This window comes from Podarcis erhardii, assembly GCF_964252035.2.
Source record: "Podarcis erhardii genome assembly, chromosome: 8".
Classification (NCBI taxonomy): domain Eukaryota; kingdom Metazoa; phylum Chordata; class Lepidosauria; order Squamata; family Lacertidae; genus Podarcis; species Podarcis erhardii.
The window spans coordinates 15,619,138-15,639,434 of NC_138499.1; the positions used below are offsets into that span (position 1 = coordinate 15,619,138).

A 20,297-nucleotide genomic window follows, 5' to 3' on the forward strand; every position below is an offset into this window, starting at 1 on the left:
TCGAACCGCCAACCTTCTGATCGGCAAGTCCTAGGCTCTGTGGTTTAACCCACAGTGCCACCCGCGTCCCTGCCAGTGTTATAATAAGGTGTAAACAGGAAGAGGTGATCCTTAAGGTACTGCAACTCCATGCTGCTTAGGGTCTTAAAAGGCATCCTGCAGTTTAAAAATAAACAAACAAAAAACTATGATCGTCATGATGCCAAGATGATCAAGGGGGCAGAGAGGCGCAGGAGCAGTTGACTCACTTCTGCTCCAGAGTGATTTCCAGCGTTGCAATGAGAGACCCTTTTATGAGTTTGGGAGCCTTTTCTTTTCCAATTAGAGTGCACAGCTGCTCAAGAGAAAGTGATGCCTGTCTGATGGGTAGCAGACACAAGGCAGGCACTCACGGTCTCAATGGGGGCCATTGTTCAGGGGGAAATCTTGCCATTCCAAATGCCCAGATGCTAATGGAACTATTTTCTCCTTCATCTTTCACGGTCACTCTCTTCGTTTATCTAGCTGGGCTCTTTGAATCGAAGCGGTGGCTTTTGTGCACTTTGTAGATGAAGCACCTTCCAGCTTGGGCTTCAGGAATGTCATCTGGCTATGCTTTTCACAAGGGCTGTAGCTCCACAGTAGAGCATTTGCTTTGCATGCCAAAGGCCCCAGGTTCATCTCCAGGTAGGCCTAAAAACCCAGGAGAGGCTGAACCCCTTGCAGCCAGCGCTGGTTTGAGACATGGCATAGGAAGAGCCCTGCCGGGGAAGGAAGTACTCACAGAGAGCCAGTGTGGTGTAGTGGTTAAGAGCGGTAGACTCGTAATCTGGGGAACCGGGTTCACTTCCTTGCTCATCCACATGCAGCTGCTGGGTGACCTTGGGCTAGTCACACTTCTCTGAAGTCTCTCAGCCCTGCTCATCTCACAGAGTGTTTGTTGTGGGGGAGGAAGGGAAAGGAGAATGCTAGCCGCTTTGAGACTCCTTCAGGTCTCAAGTGGGATATCAAATCCAAACTCTTCTTCTTCTCACAGGGTGACAAGAGGATGGCAAGGAGATGGAGGGCAATGCACAGAAACCAGAGCAGCAGGACCCATCACGAGAGCCAGAGCTTCTCTATAGACATGGCAGGCTCTCAGGTGTACAGAGCATTGGGAGGTATGCTCTAGGACAGCCTTTCTCAACGTGTGGGTCCCCAGATGTTGTTGAACTACAACTCCCATCACCCCTAGCTAGCAAGGCCAGAGCTCAGAGTGATGATGGGAGTTGTAGTCCAACAACATCTGGGGACCCAAGGTTGAGAACCGCTGCTCTAGGAGGCTGTAACAGGCAAGGGCCCCCACCCAGCTCCTTATTTGACCAGGTGGGGCTCACTAGCTCTGGGAGAAGGTGTGTGATTCCTCAGCTTTAGGCTTGGAACAGGTGAGGGTCACCTGCCTCATAAAGCCCAGATGTGGCAATCAGAGCAGAGATGCTGTGTCTGCTCGGCTGCCCATGTTGGTGGACCTTGGCCGGGATGCCCCTGGACCTCTATGGGACTGAGCTTTGTGTTGGACTCTGGACTGTATCCTGACTGCTGGACTTCAGACTTGGATTCACCTTCGACCTTGCTTGCATGGATGGTCTTTTAACTTTGGACTTGACATACTGACTAGCTGCCAGGTAGGCCAAGGGTTCAGGAGACTTTGCTTCTAGCTGCTCTCGTTCTTATAGGTTTGCATACCTTCACGACACCAAGGAACTCTCAATTAAATTCTGGTTCTGTGTCCCTCAACCTTCCTTGGGTGATTTGGTCAACCAAGGGCCTCTAGAATTTGTTGAGAGTTTCCTTCTAGGTGAAGTTCAGGCTCGCTCTTCTGCTCTTGCAAAGTGAAGCAGGCAAGCTCGGAGTAAGCGGTACGTTGTTTTCTGGACAAGCCTTCCCTTTGACAGGCGGACAATGGAAGCGGTGACATGTGGAATTGTTTCTCGTCCTCTCCCTTACTATGCTAAGAATTCCAATTTGCTCAACAGCTGCTGTCACAGCCACCACCCAACCTTTGATTTGGTCATTTTAAGCAATGTGCCTCTTAATGCAGCAACAGATGCAGCTGATTAAATATATAAAAATGCAACAAACCAAAGCCCCTCCTGGAAACAAATCGCTTGCCACCTTGGTGCCTTGGGAAGCAATCAACGCTTGAAAGAGACTTGCAGAGCAAATCAGGCTGGAGGGGAAGGGATGGAATGTCACTGTAACTAAGGATATGTCAACACTTTAGTTATAACCATTTATTTTTAGGATTGCTTGTTTGGCTTTCAACAACAAAATTCACTGAAAGCTGAAGTTTATGTTACAATACTTTGGGATGGATCTTAACTCTCACCAAAACTGTAGGAATAGCCTTTGCTTTACCTCTTCACTGCAGCTGAACTAGAATCCAAGGCGGCTGTCTTACCAGCTCCATCTGGTACGCAGGCTGAGACCCTACCTGCCCACAGACTGTCTTTCCAGAGTGGCACATGCTCTGGTCATCTTGACTACTGCAATGCGCTCTACGTGGGGCTTCCTTTGAAGGTGACTGGGAAACTACAACAAATCCAGAATGCGGCAGCTAGATTGGTGACTTGGAGCAGATGCTGGGACCATATAACACTGGTCCTAAAAGATCTACATTGGCTCCCGGTACATATCTGAGCACAATTCAAAGTGTTGGTACTGACCTTTAAAGCCTCAAACCTCTTCGGCCCTGCATACCTGAAGGAGCATCTCCACCCCCATTTTTCAGCTCGGACACTGAGGTCCAGTTCCAAGGACCTTCTGGCAGTTCCCTCATTACAAGACGTGAAGTTACAGGGAACGACACAGAGGGCCTTCTTGGTAGTAGCGCCCCCCACCCCACCAGATGTCACGGAGATAAAGAACTATATGACTTTTAGAAGACACCTGAAGGCAGCCCTCTATAGGGAAGTTTTTAATATTTGATGTTTTTATCGTGTTTTCATATTTTGCTGGAAGCCCCCCAGACTGGATGAGGCAACCCAGTCGGATGGGTGACATATAAATATAACAGTAGTGGTAATAATTATAATTATGGATATTAATAATAGCCCAGCCTCAATTTTCTAACAGTACAAGTTCTGCTTATGCACACACTCACACATGCAAACAGCCCTGTGGGGCAGGCTCCCCATTTGAGGAGGCTAGGCAACATGCCCTCTGATGAGCCCTTTCTCTGCTGTTGGGCCCTGGTGGACTTGCCGAGTAGCAATGGTGCACACTAGCAAGCAGTAGTGCCATTTGGACGGAGGCTGCTGCATTAATTCCTCGCAATTCCCTGAAGCAAAACTGCTGTGGAAAATTAAACTGGCAGCTTGCGCTGCTCGAAGCATCGGGACGGATTCTTTATTCTTTCAAAGAGTGTTCTAGAGCTGGGTTCTAGGGCTGCAGCAGCTGCCCATGTGCTAAGGTTGGCTCAGACTGCTTCTGGACACCCCAAAACACAAGATCTACCTTAGGGGAAAAGAAAAGGGAAAACTCGGGGCACTGACGGCCAAGCATGTGACTACCTGCAAGAAGAGCGCACCATGGGTAGGCAAACTAAGGCCCAGGGGCCGGAACTGGCCCAATCGCCTTCTAAATCTGGCCCGCGGACGGTCCAGGAATCAGCATGTTTTTACATGAGTAGAATGTGTCCTTTTATTTAAAATGCATCTCTGGGTTATTTGTGGGGCATAGGAATTCGTTCTCATTCCCCCCCTTCAAAATATAGTCTGCCCCCCCTCCAAGGTCTGAGGGACAGTGAACCAGCCCCCTGCTGAAAAAGTTTGCTGATCTAGAAACACCAGCCGTCTGCCAGCCAGTAGCCAATTTTCAGACAGCACTCAGTGTGTGAGGATAAGGGTATTTGCTTGAACGCTTCTACTGTGAGACAGTGGAATCTGCTAAGCTGTGGGTGGAGCCTGGCAAACTCTGAAGTTTACTGGGTTTTCGGGAGCCAGTGCCAGACACCTGAGGCAGTTAAGAATAATGACAACGGTGGGAAAAAGAATCCAGAAGTAACAGTTGGGTAGGTACTAATTATTGCATTAGTTGAGGCCAACAAAAACAATAACGTGCAAACTGTTGTTCCCTGGAACTATATTATTATTATTATTTAAAACATGAGAAGAGCTTTGCTGGATCAGGCCAAGGCAGAGGTGTACCTAGGGCAGGGTTTCTCAAACTTGGGTCTCCAGCTGTTTTGGACTACAACTCCCATCATCTCTAGCTAGTAAGACCCCATTGGTCAGAGATGATAGGGGTTGTAGTCCCAAAAAGCTGGAGACCCAGGTTTGGGAAACCCTAACCTAGGGGTTGGTCAGGTTGGCCCCAGTCAAGGGTGCAGGCCCGAGGGCAGGGGGGGTCGCACAAATCACACCTCTCCACTCTGTCTCGGAGTGGCTATGAGCCTGCCCACCTGTCTGCTCCTCCACTGCTCTGGGAGGCCAGGTGAGGGAAATTTCTTGTCCATGGTCTCTCTCGGTGCTGATAAGACTCTTTGCCAAGGGCACAAGGGAGCCTAGGTACGTCTTTGGGCTGAAGGACCATCTAGTCCAGAACCCTGTTGTTCGAGAAGCCAACTACAGAGCCAGTGTGGTGTAGTGGTTAAGAGCTGTGGACTCGTAATCTGGTGAACCAGGTTCGCTTCCCTGCTCCTCCACATGCAGCTGCTGGGTGACCTTGGGCTAGTCACACTTCTCTGAAGTCTCTCAGCCCCACTCACCTCACAGAGTGTTTGTTGGGGGGGAGGAAGGGAAAGGAGAATGTTAGCTGCTTTGAGACTCCTGAAGGGGAGTGATAAAGCAGGATATCAAATCCAAACTCCTCTTCTTCTATGGGAAGCTGAACCCGAGTGCAACAACCTTCTCCCCACTTGCAATTCCCAGGAACTGGAATTCAGGACTATGCTGTCTTGGTCATGGAGACAGAACACAGACACAACAATCGCTTGCGGCAACTGATAGTTTTATCCTCCGTGAATTCGCCTATATAAGAACATTAACGGGGTGACATTCCACTCTGTCTTCAAGGAGCTCAGAACAGTGTGTACGTGTAAAAGAGAAAGAGAAAGGCAGAGTCTGTTACCCCACAACCTCAGGAAGTGTGAAGCGAGCCGAGTCCTCGATCCTATCCCCACGTACCTGGGAGTAAGCCCCGTCAAACTAAATAACATTTACTTCTGAGCAGCCACGACCAGAAGTGCCCTTAAACCGAGGCACGATTAACAACGCCAAGGTCACGCAAGGTTCTTCTGCCTTCCATTCGAGCTGCACCCAGCTCCGTCTAATAATAATAAAACCTGTTTTTTTAAAGCAGCCCCACATTTCTTATGGGTTTACTGTTTTATTACTTATGTTTGTTCTGTTAAACACACACTCTCTCTCTCACTCCTTTCCACCGCCTAGGTCTCAAAGCGGCTCACCCACACAAAAATACGCAAAACTGAAAACCTCAAGAATCTCGAAACAAAAACAAGCTTTGCCCTTCCAGGAAATGCTTGATCTCTCCGGGCCGGCGGCGCGGGAGCCCTTCAGCTTTACCCAACTCCGAAGTCTCGAGCTGCGCGCCCGTCTCCAAACTCGGGCTGCCTCCTGCGCCCTTGCGCCGGAGTTTCCTTCTTCCGCCCGCCCCGTCCGTCCTTTCTCTCCCCCCCCCACCCCGCCCGGTTCTCCCCACTGCTCCTCCCCTCGGCTCGCCACGCTGCAAGGCTGGGAGCGCTCGGGGGCTCTCCCTGGTCCCTCCCTCTCCTCCTCCTCCCTAGTCCTCGACGCCTCTCTCTCTCGCTCGCTCGCTCGGGCGCCGAGGAGAAGTCTTGCGCGCTCCTCCGCGCGCCCTCTTTCGCTTCCCTTGCCCGTCCGCCTGTCTGTGCGCGCCCTCGATCACATGGTGCTTCGAGAAATGCTCCAAAGATGGCGGTAGCGGCAGCCGGAGGGGGAGGCGGCGTCGGCCGGGTGCAGCGCAGTGGCGCGCTGGAAGTTTTGGTGCGCGACCGGTGGCACCGGGTGCTGGTGAGCCTGAGCGACGAGGCGCTGGTGCTGAGCGCCGACGACGGTGGCGCTCCCGCCGCCGCCGCGTACAACGGCATCGGGGCGTCGGGCAGCAACGGCAATGGGACTTTCTGCAGCGGGGCAGCGCTGGGTCCGGCGTCGGGGGGCGCCTCGGCCGCCTGCAGCCTTTCCAGCGGGGGTTCTCCGGAGTCGCCGTCGGGGGGCGGCGGCGGCATGAGTCCTAAATCGGGTTTGATGAGCGGGGTGCGCACGGCTTTCACCGACCTGCCCGAGCAAGTCCCCGAAGCTATCTCCAACAAGAAGCGGTGCGTCAAGGTGCTCAAGCAGGAGATGGGCGGGCTGGGCATCAGCATCAAGGGGGGCAAGGAAAACAAGATGCCCATCCTGATCAGCAAGATCTTCAAAGGGCTGGCCGCCGACCAGACCCAGGCGCTCTACGTCGGGGATGCCATCCTGGCCGTCAACGGCACGGACCTGCGCGACGCCACCCACGACGAAGCGGTGCAAGCGCTCAAGAGGGCGGGCAAGGAGGTGGCGCTGGAAGGTAAGGGGTTAACAGGGCCAAGTCCTGCAAAGTTTCCTAAGAAAGAGACGGGGCGCGGGGGGGGGGGGAGGAATAGTGAGCTGGTGGAGCGCACAGCCCTGGCCCCCAAATCGTAAAAAGCTTCGCGCGTGTGTTCTGTGTATGAAGAGAAAGACTTGTTTTTGGTTGAAATCTGGACTGTGCGCCAGAGGCGCTCTTCACATGCCGAGAGGCGCTCTTGCGCTTTTAATAGCTTAGAGTGAAAGGCACCCGGGACGGACTGGGGGGCAACGTCGGGTCCACCTGCTGGGGGTGCGTGGGAATGTGCGCGCGCGCTGACGGCGCTCTGACTTTGCAAAGCATTTCGCCCGTTGGCATCCGAAAGGGCACTGGAACCTAGTTGGCTGCACTTGCTTGCAGAAACACCCACAGTATAGTGTTTGCCTGTGGTGTTTGGCGGTAGCCGGGGGGGGGTGCCTTCCACATACAGCTGCACTCGCAACTTGCCGTGGCCAGGGATGATGGGAGTTGTAGTCCAGCAACATCTGGCGGGGGCCCCACTTTGGCCAACGTTGCTATACTCACCCCCGTGGTGCAGCCTGTTGCCTGTCACATCGACAAGTTTGGCGGGGCTTGCTCACGAGTAAATGAGTGGTGGATCATCCCCTTAAGGGCATGTGTGCTAAAGAAAGGCTTCCGGTTTAAGTCCCTTGTTACCCTGAATGTTTATCTTTTAAAGATACATAGTAATAATAAAAATAAATGAGAAAAACGAAAGGTGTTGGATTTTGCTGTGCTCAGAGCCCTTTGGGAACTGGCAAGGTGGGTTTTGAAGCTACTGCTGCAGGACTAGCACTTCTTAACCAGAGCTGGTTGAGCATCTCTTATCATTCTCTTGCTGGTATTGAGCCTCCGCCTTGAAAACACATTATGGTGTAAAGTTCCTAGGATATGGTTTGTTATTACTGTGCAGGTGAGGAGAGGCATGTGGTCTTTGCCTGGCTGTATTAAGGTGTTTGGGCTTGAAGCAAAATACACAAGCAAAATTAGGGCTAATCCCCTAATTGGAGCCTGCAGTCCTAAGCACACACTTACCTGGGAGAAATGAACCCAGCAGAACAGGATGAGATTTACTACCAAGTAAACACACATAGGATTGTGCTATAAACTGAGATTGGAAAGGTCCTCTCTGTTTCTCTTGGAGAAACCGTTCCTGGTTTGTGCATGTGTGGAGCCTTCTTTGGAGCAGAAAGAACAGGCAGCAGAGAAAGTGTTAAGTGTCCCCCCCCCCCAGTGTTGTCCTCTCTGCAAACCCCCCCCCCCCCCGCAACCTCTGCTCCCAATTGCTCACTCCAGATTCTGACTTTGGGTTGTAGAAAGGAGAGAGAGAGGGAAATTAGGGGAAAGTTGCATGTTTTTATGTGCAGTGTTGCCTTGCATAGTATGGCGGTTAGATTGCTGAACTAGGATGCTTGGAGGCCAGGTTTCAAATCCCCACCCTTAGCTATGAAGCTCGCTTTGTGACCTTGGGCCAAATAACCTTCTCTCAGCTCACCCTACCTAACAGGATTGTTGTGTGAGGATAAAGTTGAGGAGGGAAGACAACTGTGTCTTTATTTCCTCGGGGGATATCAAAATAATCAGTAGATAAAATTTAAAAAAAATGAAATGAGAGACAGTCTAGACCAGGCACCCCCAACCTGCGGCCCTCCAGATGTTTTGGCCTACAACACCCATGATCCCTAGCTAACAGGACCAGTGGTCAGGGATGATGGGAATTGTAGTCCAAAATATCTGGAGGGCTGAAGGTTGGTGCCTGGTCTAGAGGTAGAATATGCCAGGACAAACGTCAAGGGTAGACAGGAATTTTCAAGGCTTTGTATGTGAATATTGAAACAACTCAGTGTGTGTAAAAAGCATGAGGATTTGTTTCATCTGAATAGGGGGCAACAGCTGAGCAAAGATACCTTTAGTGTTAAGTGTGACAACCTCTCACAGCCATTTGCAAGCACATCTAGAAAAACAGGATTAGGGGCTTCAGCAAAGGTAAAGAGAGATGGGTTTGTTTGTTTATTTACTCAAAAAGAAAAAGGATGACAATTGGGAGATGCTTTCGGAAGATCCCTCTGCTGTTCCCCCCCCCCAACCCTGTGTGACACCTTGTAAGTTAATAAGGGGTTAACTTCTAGAACTTTGCCATCTTATCTGTTGAAACAGAGAACAGTGGGTCAGATCAGGTCTTTCTGGCAAGGTGTGTAGTAGATAAAGCAAGCTTGGCTGGATACTTTTTGTTTCCTCATATCCGAGGAGCACTGTTCATTTAAACTACTCTAAAGTTCAGCTCTTTTTGCAAGTGTCTGTCTGTCCGCCCCCACAACTGAAAATGTGAATGCAGATGTCGAAACTGCATTGGCTAAGAAGGTGCTATATGCTGCATGCAAAATGGTTTGCTTTTTTACCCTGCTGTCAACAAACCCTCCAGGCCTCCTACATTTTAAAAAAGGCCGTCTTATGGCCCAGTGATATTTAATCGCGAGGTGAGGCTTCCTTCCAAATAAGAGCATGCAAGATTTAGTGACGCTTGTGAGAAGTCGTTCAGGTCACAAACGTGAGCACCCATCCCTCTCCAGACTCACAGAGATTAAGGGTTGTGCAACTCTAGATTCAAAGCTTGATCAGAGATGAGTGACAAGGTTGTCCTGTGTGCTCTGTTTGAGCAGGAGCAGTCTGTGTGATAAGCAAAGGTTAACAGTGTTCTCCTGCAAGGGCACTGCCCTTGAGGAAATCACAACTTTGGGTGTGCAAAACCTCCGCTTAGTACTCCAGCTGTTTTGGGCTAGAACTTGCATCGGGCTTAGCAAATGTGGCTGATTCATGGATGGTGGGTGCTGTAAAAGGTAAAGGTAAAGGGACCCCTGACCATTAGGTCCAGTCGTGACCGACTCTGGGGTTGTGGCGCTCATCTCGCTTTATTGGCCGAGGGAGCCGGCATACAGCTTCCGGGTCATGTGGCCAGCACAACTAAGCCGCTTCTGGCGAACCACAGCAGCACACAGAAACGCCGTTTACCTTCCTGCCGGAGCAGTACCTATTTATCTACTTGCACTTTGACGTGCTTTTGAACTGCTAGGTTGGCAGGAGCAGGGACCGAGCAACAGGAGCTCACCCCGTCACGGGGATTCGAACCACCGACCTTCTGATTGGCAAGTCCTAGGCTCTGTGGTTTAACCCACAGTGCCACCCATGTCCCTGGTGGGTGCTGTAGTCCAACACAATATGGACGCCACCATGTTAGAGAAGACTGGGGGTAAGAGAACAGAGATGATAATTGTCAGCCCTCAAGAGAGATTATGGGAATCTTTGTCTTCATTGCCCCTCCTTCCCTAACTTTGAAAACTATGGACCGCATTTTTAAAAGGTTTCCGAAATGGGGCTTTGGAAGAAGGGTTACACCTAAAAGTTGTTGCTGCTCTCCTCTCGGTGTTTGTCAAAAGTAACCTGCGAGGGCAGACCCCCAGGAGCCAAACAGCAAAAAGTTACAGGAACAAAACATCCATTTTGTGTTTTTTTAGAGAGAGAAAATGCCCTTGGTGATAACTTGCTTGCACACACAAGTTCATTGTCCTAGAGATTCCCGACCTCCAGTTCGTTGGCATTTGTGAAGAAGGTTGACAGGCAAAACGCCGCTCAAAATCTCCTGTCTTCTTTTGAAAAATGTTTGCTCAAATATATGGCAGCACTTGAAGCCTTGAAAAATGATTGGAACAGAATGATGGAGTAACAGTGCTTCAGGAAGTTGTAAAGCTCATAAAAATTTCTCTGTAGTTGGATCAGCTGAGCACAGGGTTGGAGTTTGCAAGCTTTTGTGTTTCATAGAACTCCTCATGAGGCAGAGTCCTATGTCCTAAGAGACTACACAGGCATCTGCGCCCTCCCGCTTCCCGTCTAGAGATTTAATCCTCAGTTGAAACTTTAGTGATGCTATGAAAGCCAGGTGGGCCAGAACAAAATCAACACACACCTGTTGCATTAAACAGAAGCTTGGTATGCAGAAGGAAGCACATGAAGCGTTATTCATCATTCACGATCATCTATGAGTGTCAGCAGATCCAGCTGATGTGAAATGCATAGGAGCAGGAAGCTGTAAAAAGTTGACCACCCCAATAGAACCTAACTAGCTGACCAGGTGAACCATAGTTACTGGTATTGTTAATAAGGAGGAAGAAAAACTGTGGATTCATGTGTTCAGTGACAAGTGGCTTTAATGAAAACTTTGGAAGTTGGAGAGTTGTAGGTAGCTTCAATATGTCCTTCACAACACAGTCAACATGATTTGCACATACAGTCATACCTTGGATCCCAAACACCTTGGTACTCAAATGTTTTGGCTCCCGAACGCCACAAACCCGGAAGTGAGTGTTCCGATTTAAGAACATTCTTTGGAACCCGAACGTCTGACGGGGGGCCTCCGATTGGTTGCAGGAGCTTCGGAATTTTCGGAAGCTGTACATCCGGCACTTCTTCTGATTGGCTGCAGGATACTCCTACAGCCAATTGGAAGCCACACTTTGGTTTTCAAACGGTTCCGGGGGTTGAACGGACTCCCAGTAGTACCTCGAAAACCAAGGTACTACTGTATTGTTGCCCATCCCACATTTTTCCTTCACAAAAACCCTGTAAGGTAGACCTGGCCAAGTATTGGTGAATGGCCCAACATGACAGAATGAGTTTTGAGGCTGATCAGGAACTGAACTGTGTTTGCTTTCTTCACCGTACTGTACTGTGGAAACTGTGGAACATACTGCAATCCTATGTTTGTTTACTTGCAAATAAGCCCCAAAGAGTTTAATGGGACATGCTCTCTAGCAGGTGTGTTTAGGATGGCACCAGGAGGCTAAAATACCATCCGTGGTTTGTTTGTTTTTCCAGTAAGCCCAACTGAACTCAGTGGGACTTATTTCTGAGTAAGCATGCCTAGAATTGGAATGCAGCTTACTCTGGTTGTGGGCCGTCGTTGAGCTGATTTGCAATGAATCATCTGAAAGGTTATCAATGGCTATGTTCTGCCTCAACTGTCAGAGCCATTAGGTAATTAATGGGATTTCAGTTTAGAGATGGTGTTTAAAATCTATTCAGGAGCTTGTGCCATGGGGGGGGGGCCTCTCAAGGAAAGTTGTAGAAGTTTGTTTCACATGCACGTTTCGCATGCACTCCCAGTACATTTCCGAGCACAATTAAAAGTGTTGGTGCTGGCCTTTAAAGCCCTAAATGGCCTTGGTCCAGTATACCTGTCTCCACCCCCATCATTCAGCCCGGACACTGAGATCCAGCACCGAGGGCCTTCTGGTGGTTCCCTCATTGCGAGAAGTGAGGTTACAGGGAACCAGGCAGAGGGCCTTCTCGGTAGTGGCACCCATCCTGTGGAACGCCCTCCCATCAGATGTGAAGGAAATAAGCAGCTATCCTATCTTTAAAAGACATCTGAAGACGGCCCTGTTCAGGGAAGTTTTTAATATTTAACGCTGTATTGTTTTTAACACTTGATTGGGAGCCGCCCAGAGTTGTTGTTGTTGTTGTTGTTATTATTATTATTATTATTATTATTATTATTCACCACCCACCTTGCTTTCCCGTTGTTGCCGCTCTCTGCTTCCTTCGCAAACTAGAAACTTGCAGGGGTCTGGATCTGGCCCTGGGCTGCTGATTCCTACTTGGATGTCTGGCAATGGACACGTTTGCTAAACAGATGCCCAGGTGGTTAAAGCGAGGTTTGCATTGCGCTGTGTGGTGTTTCATTTTCAGAGAACAATTCCTGGCAGGTTGCAGATCGTGCGACATCTGCTTCGCCTTGGCTTAGCCTCTCATCTGGTTGGCATGACCCAGAGCCCTGGTATTGCTGTAACTGGCGAGGTTCAGAATTGCAAATCAAGCTTGCTGAAGTCATGAGACTGGCTTAGAGAGAACCCTCAAACATTTGAGGGTAGTTATGGGTTTTTTCCCTCTTTTTAAAAAATCCTTCCTGATCCCCGATCCTCCTGAGAACATAATTGGCACCGTGTTGTCTCATTTGAAACTCTTGTATTTTTAAAAAAGATTAAGAGCTTCAGCATTCCTTTAATACAAGGCCATGTGTGTGTCTCCTATATGCACGATCCCAGGGTGCTTGCTTACATTCCACTAAAGTCTTGGAGATTTAGGCACTTAACTTTCTCCAGATGAACTGTCCCACCCTGCTTATGTTATGCACATGGCTAGTTAGCCCTTTCTCATCTTGACAAATTGATTCATGCATGATTTCTTTTTTTTCTTCTTTTTTTTTTTGCGTACGAGTGCCTGCCACAGGAGAGAGGGTGCGGAGGATTAATTAAAATCCGTTGCCGCAGACAGCTGATTGCAGTCTGAAGGCATTGGCGATGTATTTTGGTGTGGAAGAATTCTTGGTTTCAGTTCACATCGGCCCCAGGACATACTTAAAATGCAGAGTGAGCATTTTAGCTGAGACTTCGGCAGCCGAGGCTGATGAACTCTGCATGTTGTGGGAACGGAAAGCAAGAGCCCTAGCCTGCAATTCTGTAGAAATGGGCCCATCTGACTCTTTGCTCATCCATTTGGTCCTGGCCTTACGGTAGACTTCATTTGACTGCCTCCTCCACCCTTCTGGTGAGCTGGGCAGTTCTTGGAAATATCTGCTGTGGCAGGGAGCACAGAAAGGGGACCATGTTCTGCCACAGCCTCGTGGGGATGAATGGGTATGTGGGCATAACTTCGGAGAGAATTTGGCCTTTGCCGTTTAGTTGATGATTGATGTGAGCAAACACTGCTTTCTGAAGTACTTTTCCACACTGCAGCAAGTCACACTCCAGCCTGGACATGCTGTACTTCAGAGGCAGCTATATTTCCTTGAGGAGCAAAATATGAAGGTATCTTGAGAGCAGAGTCCCTCTCTCCTAAGTTTAGTGCTGTGCAGCAAACTTTAAGGGCCCAGAAGGTAACTGGGTCAAACCTGAATAAGGACACTTTCTTGAGAGGGGAGGTGAACAGGGACCATCCAGATGTTGTTACCAACTTTCCTAGCAGTGCAAAGTTAGTCTGCACAAGTGACCAGCCTGCACACAAAATTTGTGACAACGGCTGGGAAGGGTGGCCTAAGGACCTGAGGGGAAAAAACCGACTGCTTTTTCAATTTCATAAACGTTTCCTTTGCTTGCCGTGAGATTTACAAGCCTAAACTATTCCAGTGCCTGCAGAAGTAGGGCAGGAATTTCAGTGTGTTTTTGAAAATTGGCTGCGTATTGTGTCCCCAGGAAAAGAAAAGAAAAGCTTCCCTGAAAGTTTAGCTTTCATTTAAAAACAAGCAAGCAAGTCTCTGTTCCTTTTTACTTGGGAGAAAGCAGGCAGGCAGTATTCTTCCCAGTATCTCATTAAGGAGAAGTCCGGCTCCTCCCTTTTAGCCTTCTGCATGACTCCAGAATAACTGAGAAGCTCTAGGCAAGATATCTTGCTTCTCCTCATCTCTCCCCAGCCCCCAGTCAACATGGGAGTTGTAGTCCAGATGTTGTGGAGGGTAAAGGTAAAGGGACCCCTGACCATTAGGACCAGTCATGGCCAACTCTGGGGTTGCAGCGCTCATCTCACTTTATTAGCCGAGGGAGCCAGCGTACAGCTTCCGGGTCATGTGGCCAGCATGACTAAGCCGCTTCTGGCGAACCAGAGCAACGCACAGAAACACCGTTTACCTTCCTGCCAGAGCGATACCTATTTATCTACTTGCACTTTGACGTGCTTTCAGACTGCTAGGTTGGCAGGAGCAGGGACCGAGCAACGGGAGCTCACCCCGTTGCGGGGATTCAAACCTCCGACCTTCTGATTGGCAGGCCCTAGGCTCTGTGGTTTAAGCCACAGCGCTACCCATGTCCCACTGTGGAGGGTATCACACCTAAATAATTTAATGCACTTATAGAATTCTGTTCACCTGCCTGCATTCAGGTTCTGGCAGGAAGAACATCTCAGTATTGTCTACACTGACTGGCATCGCCTCTCCATGATTTCCGGCTGGGAGTCTCTTCCAGTCCTTGCAGGAGATGCTAGGGATTGAACCTAGGACCGGCTGCACGCCAAGCAGTGTTAGAAATTAGCCAGGTGCTGCCAGGCGCGTTTTGCTGCTGATGCTGGTCCAGTTGTGACCACATGGATGCCAGGTTGGCGGCTAACATCTCCATCTGGCTGGCTCCTCCAGCTGTCTTAAGCAGAAGAAGAAGAAGAAGAAGAAGAAGAAGAAGAAGAAGAAGAAGAGGAGGAGTTTGGATTTAATATCCCGCCTTTCACTCCCTTTAAGGAGTCTCAAAACGGCTAACATTCTCCTTTCCCTTCCTCCCCCACAGCAAACACTCTGTGAGGTGAGTGAGGCTGAGAGACTTCAGAGAAGTGTGACTAGCCCAAGGTCACCCAGCAGCTGCATGTGGAGGAGCGGAGACGCGAACCCGGTTCACCAGATTACGAGACTTCCGCTCTTAACCACTACACCACACTGGCATATTACTGCATTTGTATCCCACCTTTTCCTCCAAGCAGTACATGGTTCACCGCCTCCTCAGTTAATCCCTACAACGACCCTGTGAGGTAGGTTAAGAGGCTGTGACTGACTCCAGGGGTCACCCAGTGAGCTTCACGAACGAGTGGGGATTTGAACCCTGATCTCCCAGATCCTAGTCTGACACTCTAACCCAGGGTGAGCAGACTTTTTCAGCAGGGGGCCGGTCCACTTGTGGGGGGCCGGACTATATTTTGAAAAGAAGAAGAAGAACGAATCCCTATGCCCCACAAATAACCCAGAGATGCATTTTAAATAAAAGGACACATTCTACTCGTGTAAAAACACGCTGATTCCCGGACCGTCCGCGGGCCAGATTTAGAAGGCGCTTGGGCCGGATCCAGCCCCCAGGCCTTAGTTTGCCTACCCAATGCTCTAACCACTACACCACACTGGCTTCCTAGAGTACTTCTGCTATGAGGCATCTGTACGAATTAAGTAGGTAAATAAATATCAGAAAATCAAAATGTCAGAGAAGGATCTGAAATGTTTTCCTTGAAGCTTGAATTTGTTTTGTTTTGGGTTGTTTTATTTGTTGCTTTAATGTGTTGTAAACAGCTTTGAGATTTTTTCTTTAAAATATGAAGAGGTATACTAATGAAATTAATAATAATAATAATAATAGTAAGTGCCATTGCAAGAAGAAGAAAAGTACCTAGACATTCCAATGTGGCGACTGCAGCTCGGGTTTAAGGTGCCATTTGGTGATTAACTTATATATCTGAGTTTCTAACACTAATGTCAAGCTGATCCTCTGCTACTGAGCCACAGCCCTTCCCTGAATTCTGCATTGATTTCTAACTACACTGTGGGTTAAACCACAGAGCCTAGGACTTGCCGATCAGAAGGTTGGCGGTTCGAATGCCTGCAAAGGGGTGAGCTCCCGTTTCTCGGTCCCTGCTCCTGCCAACCTAGCAGTTTGAAAGCACGTCAAAGTGCAAGTAGATAAATAGGTACCACTCCGGCGGGAAGGTGAACAGCGTTTCCGTGTGCTGCTCTGGTTCGCCAGAAGCAGCTTAGTCATGCTGGCCACATGACCCGGAAGCTGTACGCCAGCTCCCTCGGCCAATAAAGCGAGATGAGCACCGCAACCCCAGAGTCAGCCACGACTGGACCTAATGGTCAGGGTTCCCTTTACCTTTACCTTTCAGCTTCTCCTGCCACAAGTGCTGTGTACCCTCCAGGCACCACCAGACAGCTTTTGCAGGCTACAAGGCTTGAGAGGGAAGCGTGTGTTGGATGTTTGTGTGTTGTCCTCTGCAAAAAAGTATTGTGCAAATTAGGAAGTTCCTTCGAAGCAATTTTGATGAGATCTGGCTTCCCCTGCACCGAGCAATCTTTTTTTGCTGGGGCTGTTTTGAAACCTTCTTTCGTAACTGCAATCAGAAATTGCATCCACTGGTTTCCCCAGCACTAAAAGCTTGGGCAAAGAGAGGGAGATGCCTCAGACCTCACACTGAGAACCATCTAGCTTCCATTTCAGTAGATGGCAATTTGCAGCCTGTGTCCTTTATCTTCCTTTCTCCCTAAAAGTGGCCTCCTAGTGGGGGGGGGGTGAATGCATATTAAAAACACTCAGCATGGTAGGAAACATGTACATGGGTATGGACAGAAGTCAAACCTCCAGAAAGTCGTCCTTGATTAAGAAGAAGAAAATTGGCAGGACAAAGGGATGTTGCCAACTGCTGTGCCAAAGGTATTGCTTGTTTCCTTGCACTGTTACGGTGAAAGGTACAAGAGCTGGTGCAAGGTGCTCTTTTAACACCTGGTCTCCCTGCAAAGTTGTCACAATAGCCTGTCAATCTCCAGAGAGTGCAAGTTGGGAAACCTTCAAGCGTTGTGCCGTAAAAGCAACTGAGAGTTTGCTGGAGCCTTAAAGACTAACACAGAATTACAGAATTGAAGAGTTTGGAAGGGACCCTGAGTGTCATCTAGTTGAACCCCAACATGTTTATTGCGGCAGTATTTTTTTTTTTTTTTAAAATGATTTTTAACATATCAGTTCCAACAGTCAAACAGCATATCTTCTCATCTTATACATTATTTTTAGACTTCTGCCAACACCTCTGATGATTTTCCATTCTTTATCACTTATTCTGCATTTCTTAATTCCTATATTACATTTAATTGTCCTTAGCTAATAATTCTCTTCATAGTCTTTTTTGCAGTATTTCAAATAATCCACCTTACAAAACTTCTTGCAGTCCTACTAGCGTAATCTGTTCATCACAATTACTTTTCAAATAGTTCGTAGATTTACTCCAGTCTTCTAAGAATCTCTGATCCTGCAGGTTTCAAATCCTTCCTGTTAATTTATCTAATTCTGCGTAGTCCATCAACTTCATCCTCTATTCTTCTTTCATCGGTAATTCTTTTTGCTTCCATTTTTGTGCCAGTAATAGTCTTGCTGCTGTATTTGCATATAAAAACAACTTACAATCCTGTCTATTAATATCATCTCCTACAATGCCAAGTAGAAATGCTTCAGGTTTCTTAATAAATGTATATTTCAACATCTTTTTCATCTCATTATAAATCATATTGCGGCAGTATTTTATGCGATCTAGAAGAGATCCCCGTTTGTCAAACAAAGGCTCGATCTCACTGGCTGGGAACTTCTGGCCCTCCAGGTGTTGTCGAGCTACAAGACTTACAATCAAAACAGCCAGGAGTCAGGTATGTTGGGAATTGTAGTTTAGCAACACAGGGATGGCTGCGAGTTTTCCCACTCCCTTCTCAAGCTCATGAAAGAGTATACCAGAATAAGGTTGCTGGCCAGCTTTGCAGCAGAAACAAGGGTTTTGTGGCTCTGATGAGGCTGCCCCCTCTGGAATTGGTCATTTTGCTTGGCAGGGAAGTAGCCAATGACCAGTGAGATCGCAATTGACACGGGGGCAGTGATCTGAAAGCATCAATAAGATTTGATAGATCAGACAAGGCATACGCTAGGGTTGGGGACCATTTGCATCTTGTAGGCTCCCTCAGCCAATAAAGTGAGATGAGTGCCGCAACCCCAGAGTCGGTCACGACTGGACCTAATGGTCAGGGGTCCCTTTACCTTTTTACCTCAGGTTACAGATGCTTCAGGTTACAGACTCCGCTGACCCAGAAACAGTACCTCAGGTAAAGAACTTTGCTTCAGGATGAGAACAGAAATCGCACGGCGGCAATGGGAGGCCCCATTAGCTAAAGTAGTGCTTCAGGTTAAGAACAGTTTCAGGTTAAGAACGGACCTCCAGAACGAATTAAGTGCTTAACCCGAGGTACCACTGTACTGCAGAGCCAATGTTTTTTCAAAAGCCAAGCCATGGACCCCCTACTTTTGAAAGCGATTTGAAGGGGATTGGAGAGGAATTGCAAAGTGGGCAGGGAAAAGACAAGGAGGCATGCGGAGAGGAATGGAATGCCGATCGCTGCTCAGAACGACGTTTGGCCAGCTTAGGGCTGCGCAGCGAGACTCTTGTACAGCAAAGAATGCATAGCTGTAGTGTTTGCACAACTGAAGCATTTCCTTATAAGTCTGTTGCGTACACACAAGGGGACAGAAGCACGTCCTCCGTTATTCCCTAGGCGTTTGCTGTTAGCTGAGTAACTTGCACATCTGACTCCGGGCTTTATGATCCCTACATTCCTGTACAATAAATACTTAGCAGAAATCCCCTGGGTGGTTTTTTATCCTTGCTCTGTTTCAGGCATTTAAGAAAAGCGGATGTGTGAGGTTGTCACTGTTTCGGCAGGGGGAGTTTAGGTTTATGCACTGAAGTGGACTAAAGCACTCTCTTGCAACAAACCCAACTTTAGAAAACAACTTTTTGTGGTCAGGAAAGTGACAGGGAAACGCACCAAAAAGTGTAACATGAGCGAGTGACAGATGGATGTATAACTTATACCACAGGGGTTGGCAAGGTTTACCTCACCCGGGCCGGTTCACTCCAGCGGAGATCCCTCCATGTGTGCACCTGCGATTTCCGGTGTCAGGCGCAGTTTCCAGCACTGCGGAAGTGAGTCCCCGCACCATGCTGCGCCAGTTTAGTGCAGCACCCGGGGACTCGCCAAGCGGGTGGCTCAGTTCAGGGGCAGTTTATGGGCCGGTTAAACGACCCCCGTGGGTCGCTTTTGGCCCATGGGCTTTAAGTTGCCCACCCCCGTTCTACCAGGTTGTCTTGCCTCAGTAACAGAGTGGATGAGAGCCAATAAACTGAAGCTCAATCCAGGTAACACTGAGGCCTTGTTAGTGGGTGGTTCCCTAGACCGGATAGCTGGAAGGTGGCCTGCTCTTCCTCTGAAGGAGCAGGTTCGTAGCTTGGGGTACTTCTGGATCCTTTGTTGTTGCTTGAGGCTCAGGTGGGCCTCAGTGGCACAGAGTGGTGTCCCTCAGCTTTGGCTGGCAGCCCAGCTGCACCCATATCTGGACAGGGACAGCTTGCCTTCTGTTGCCTACGTTCTGATAACCTCTAGGTCTGATTACTGCCACGTGTTATTTGTGGGGCTGCCTCTGAAGATGGTTCGGAAACTTCAGCTAGCACAGACTTCAGCGACCAGGTTGCTCAGATGATTTGACCATATTGCATGTATCCTGGCCCGACTGCACTAGTCACCAGTTAACTTCTGGACCCAATTCAAAGTGCTGAACCCCTGCGATCATCATCTGAGGCCCGTCTTCGTGTGCCTCCTCTGCGAGAGTCCAGAGGATGGCCTTTTCTGCAGTGGCTCCCTGTCTGTGGAATGCTCTCCCCAGGGAGTCTCGCTGGGTGCCTTCATTATAAATCTTTAAGTGCCAGGCAAAAATGTTCCTCTTCTCTCAGTACTTTGGCTCATTGAAGAAATAATGGCCTTTTAAACAGTGTATGGAGGTTATTGTTTTTGTTTGTTACTATGTATTTTTGTATTTTTATATTGTAAACACCCTGCTTTAAGTCAGCTCTGGTATGAGATGCAGAAGGTGGGAAGGAAATGAGAATCGCGTGCGGCTGCTGGAACACTCGAAAAGCCTACTCTGAGAAATCTACTTTCCCTGGAGTTGTAGAAGGGCCATGTAAAGATTTATGTTCTTTTTATTGAAGAATATTATCTTAAGACCTAATGTATCTTGTATGCAGCATAGAATTCATCCCTAGGAGTGTTTTAATAAACCTAATAAACTTCTCCAAAAATAAAAGATGGTATGTACAGA

General features: G+C 48.6%; 1 protein-coding gene across 1 annotated transcript in view; it reads left to right on the forward strand.

Moving 5' to 3' along the window:
- Nucleotides 1–5,696: 5,696 nt before the first annotated feature.
- SNTB1 (syntrophin beta 1) overlaps nucleotides 5,697–20,297 on the forward strand; it is a 109,969-nt gene continuing 95,368 nt past the window's right edge. The window contains exon 1 of the mRNA XM_081874351.1: nucleotides 5,697–6,555. Within this exon, the coding sequence (XP_081730477.1) occupies nucleotides 5,913–6,555 (643 nt within the window). The 5' untranslated portion in view covers nucleotides 5,697–5,912. The remainder of the gene's footprint in view (nucleotides 6,556–20,297) is intronic.